Genomic DNA, 3,552 nt, shown 5'->3' with positions numbered 1-3,552 from the left:
GGGAGGGAGAATTTTTTAAAAAATATTTATTTTTTAGTTTTCAGCAGACACAACATCTTTGTTTGTATGTGCTGCTGAGGATCGAACCCGGGCCGCACTCATGCCAGGCGAGCGCGCTACCACTTGAGCCACATCCCAAGCCCTATCAATATAAATTTCATCCTCATTCCTCCAACCCAGATTATCTGGAAGTACATTCCAGAGAGATGAGTCTTTTTGGGGGGAGAAAAATACTATAATACCATTATCACACCTAAATAATTAATAATTCCTTAAAATCAATCATATAGGGCTGGGAGTAGAGCTCAGCAGGAGAGCATCACAGAGGCCTTGGGTTAGATCCCTAGCACCACAAAAATATTAATAATCATAATCATAAAAATAATATCTGCTGGATGTGGTGGCACACACCTATAACCCTAAAAACTTGGCAGACTGAGGCAGGAGGATAGTAAACTTGAGGCCAGGCTGTCTCAAAATAAAAAGGGTTGGGGCTATAGCTCGGTGGTAAAGTGCCCCTGGGTTCACCCCCTTTCAATAAGTTTTTGAAAAGTTTAGAAATGAATTCCATTAGTTATCAGCATCTACCTTCCCAAATAGGTGCAAAATATTTCATAAAGCATTCTGGTATCCCTCAGAAAGTTTCTTAGTGTTCAAGGATATATTCAATTACAAAATTACAAACTCATCATACCATGGAAACTCCTTCAGGGATAGATGAGGACCTCTACAACGAAAGAACCAATGGATAAAACATACTATGCTAGAGTAGAAGGGTAACTTATACTAGGTCATGATCTAATATAAAGAGCTCAAATCATTATTCACAATTATACAACAATGCAATCAATATATGGCTGGATCTTAAGAACACTGATGAAGCCAGGGATTTGTTGGGGATATTCTTTCTAATTAAAAAAAAAAAAGTTACAGATTTTTAAGTTTCCCTTGATGAAGTCCCATAGCAGCAATGTGCAACCATGTATGACCTGTGCTGTATCATGGCAAAAGGACAAATCTAAGATCCTCCTATAGGAAGAGGTACAATCCATTCCTCCTTAAGCACACCATTCTTCGAAATGTTCAAAACGCAGAAAACATCTTAGTGGTTCATATGAGTTATGTCCAATAAAGTTCAATGGACATGTATCAGACAATATGCTAAGCATAAAGGTTGCCTTGTGGAGCTAACAGTCAAAGAGAGCGGCAAAGAGGTAAAAACATACTGAATTTTAATGTAGTTGGTGCTAACAAACAGATGTGCAAAGGCAAAATGTGAGCACAGGGAGGGTCAAACTATGGCATTTAGAAATGGTTTCCAGGAGGAGATAACCTCTGAGCTGAATCTTAGATATTCAGTAGAATTAGTTAAAGAAAGAAATGGGAAGGGAATTCAGGTGATGGAGTGTAGCATTAAATGAAAGCAAAGCCCTGAGATAGTGTAACATGAGACAGTGTAACATGCAAAGAAACAGCTCAAATACAAGGTGGAGAATGGCAGAAAATAAAGTCTATGGAACAGGTAGAAGTCAAGTAATGGAAGATCTTGTATATTATGGTAAGCCTAGGTCTGCCCTACAGGTGATTAAGGTCACCTTGGGCATTAAGCAGAGAGGATGCATGGTTAGCTCTTTAGACTGAGCCCTCTTCCAAGAGGATAAGAATGGAAAACAAGGCAGTCTGGAGGGAAGATCCTGGAGACCTGAACTACAGCAATAGTGGAGAGGATGCAGATGAACAGATGAACATGACAAACATTTAAGGCAGTCAAAACTGTTAACACCTCATGATGGATACAGAGAGTGAGAAGGAAGGCTCAGGTTTTAAGAAAATTGTCCTAAAGGAAAGTGTGAAGGCATTTGATATTAAAAGCTCATCTTATATTGAATATCTTCCATTCTTCACTTGAATTTTTTAAAATTTTTAACAGAAATGTCTTTACCTTGACCATATAAACTTCCTTGGCATGATGGCCTAACATGAACAATCTACTCCACAAGATGATCTCTTCACTCCTTCCTAAACATACGTTAAAGAATCTAAGATTTCGTAGCAAAACACCTTCACTCCTAGATTCTGAATTTTACTCATTGATACAAAATTCCCGTGTCTGTTTCATTAACTTGTAATGGTTTTGATAAACGATTAACTATTGGGCTGGGTTTGTGGCTCAGCGGTAGAGTGCTCGCCTAGCATATGCGAGGCCCTGGGTTCAATCCTCAGCACCACATAAAAATAAAAAATAAAGATATTGTGTCTATCTACAACTAAAAAATAAAATATTAAAAAAAGAATTACCTATTATGCAATCACCTTACTAAATCATTGTTTGTTTTTATTTTATGGTTTGGACAGAACTTCCAGAATAAATGTTAAACAATAATGATAGTACATATATGCTTACTTTGTTCCTATTATATCAGAAACATCACTAATATGTTATCACTAAATGTTAAACTGTCTATAGATTGGTCATGTTTAGAACATACCCACCCTTTCGAATTTCATTCAATACTCATTTGTTTAAAAAGGCATTTATGAGAGATTGCCATTTAAAAATTATAACACAACAGACTGGTCCTTTAGCTGGCAACATAAAAAAGCCATCTTTTATCCTCCAAATATTTAAAATATACTCAATGTTAATATTTGTGTTGCATAAAAATTATAAAATATAAAGTAACTACTCATAAACTCTTTCAGAGAACACTAATGAACAAACTATAGTACATAATGGGTCTCTGCTATCATTTTCCTATAGAAAATGTACAAAAACTTGAAACCATCCCAACAAAAAGAAAACATTGCTTACAGAAGATACTGTTACTGGTATATTTTGAATATTTTAAAATTGAAATAAATTCAGAGTTCATGTTTAAGGACTAAAAGTCATCCACTAAGAAAGGAATAGTCTTACCTGTAACGAACATGAAAAGAATGGTCTTCCCTCATGCTTATCAAATTTTCCTCCATCGAGTCATATTATAAGCTGAGTAAAATATAAAATTATTTTATTTTGTGCCAATCCAGTTCTTTACAATGTAGAATTGTTCGCAGAACATTGTCCAGTTAGTATATTAATGAGTTGGTGTTAATACATCCTAAGCGCCTGCTTCTTCTTTATTAATAGTGAAAGGAGGTCAATGTCAGACAGCTTAAAGGTTCAAAATATATCCCAAATCCTTGTATCTCTGGCCCTTTCAGCAGCACTTCAGCAACATTTCTGCAAAAGGAATACAAGATGCTTTGCTTGAAGTCCCATTTTCAAAGAATAACCTAAAGTAACCCTATGCTGTACATAATCACACAGTTAACTCCACAGACTGCTGTAATGCCAATCACTAGAGTAAACAGCAGAGGGCTTAACTGTCACCATGGAGATTCTAAATAAGGATATGAATATAAGAGATTTGTTTGAAAACTGCAATTTAGTTTTTAAAACTGGTTTAAAGTACAACTTTTTTTTTAATGGTACTGTGGACTGCATCCAGGGGTGCTTCACCACCGAACTACCTCCCCAGTCCTTTTTTTTTTTTTTTTTTTTTTTTTTTT

At 35.7% G+C, this 3,552-nt stretch overlaps 1 protein-coding gene across 4 annotated transcripts in view; it reads right to left on the bottom strand.

Moving 5' to 3' along the window:
• Positions 1 to 3,552, bottom strand: part of Gpsm2 (G protein signaling modulator 2) — a 50,426-nt gene that overhangs the window by 34,711 nt on the left and 12,163 nt on the right. For 2 of the 4 annotated variants that reach the window (XM_015505120.2, XM_048815088.1), the window contains exon 2: positions 2,918 to 3,223. The exons of 1 other annotated variant lie outside the window; for it this stretch is intronic. In XM_015505120.2, coding sequence (XP_015360606.1) covers positions 2,918 to 2,973 — 56 coding nt within the window. In that variant the 5' untranslated portion in view covers positions 2,974 to 3,223. The remainder of the gene's footprint in view (positions 1 to 2,917; positions 3,224 to 3,552) is intronic. One more of the 4 variants, XM_048815085.1, reaches the window with a different exon arrangement.

The sequence above is a fragment of the Marmota marmota genome, unplaced genomic scaffold (assembly GCF_001458135.2).
Source record: "Marmota marmota marmota unplaced genomic scaffold, marMar, whole genome shotgun sequence".
NCBI lineage: Eukaryota > Metazoa > Chordata > Mammalia > Rodentia > Sciuridae > Marmota > Marmota marmota.
The sequence above is the reverse complement of the archived record's forward strand: the minus strand, read 5'-3'. Positions and strand labels throughout refer to the sequence as shown.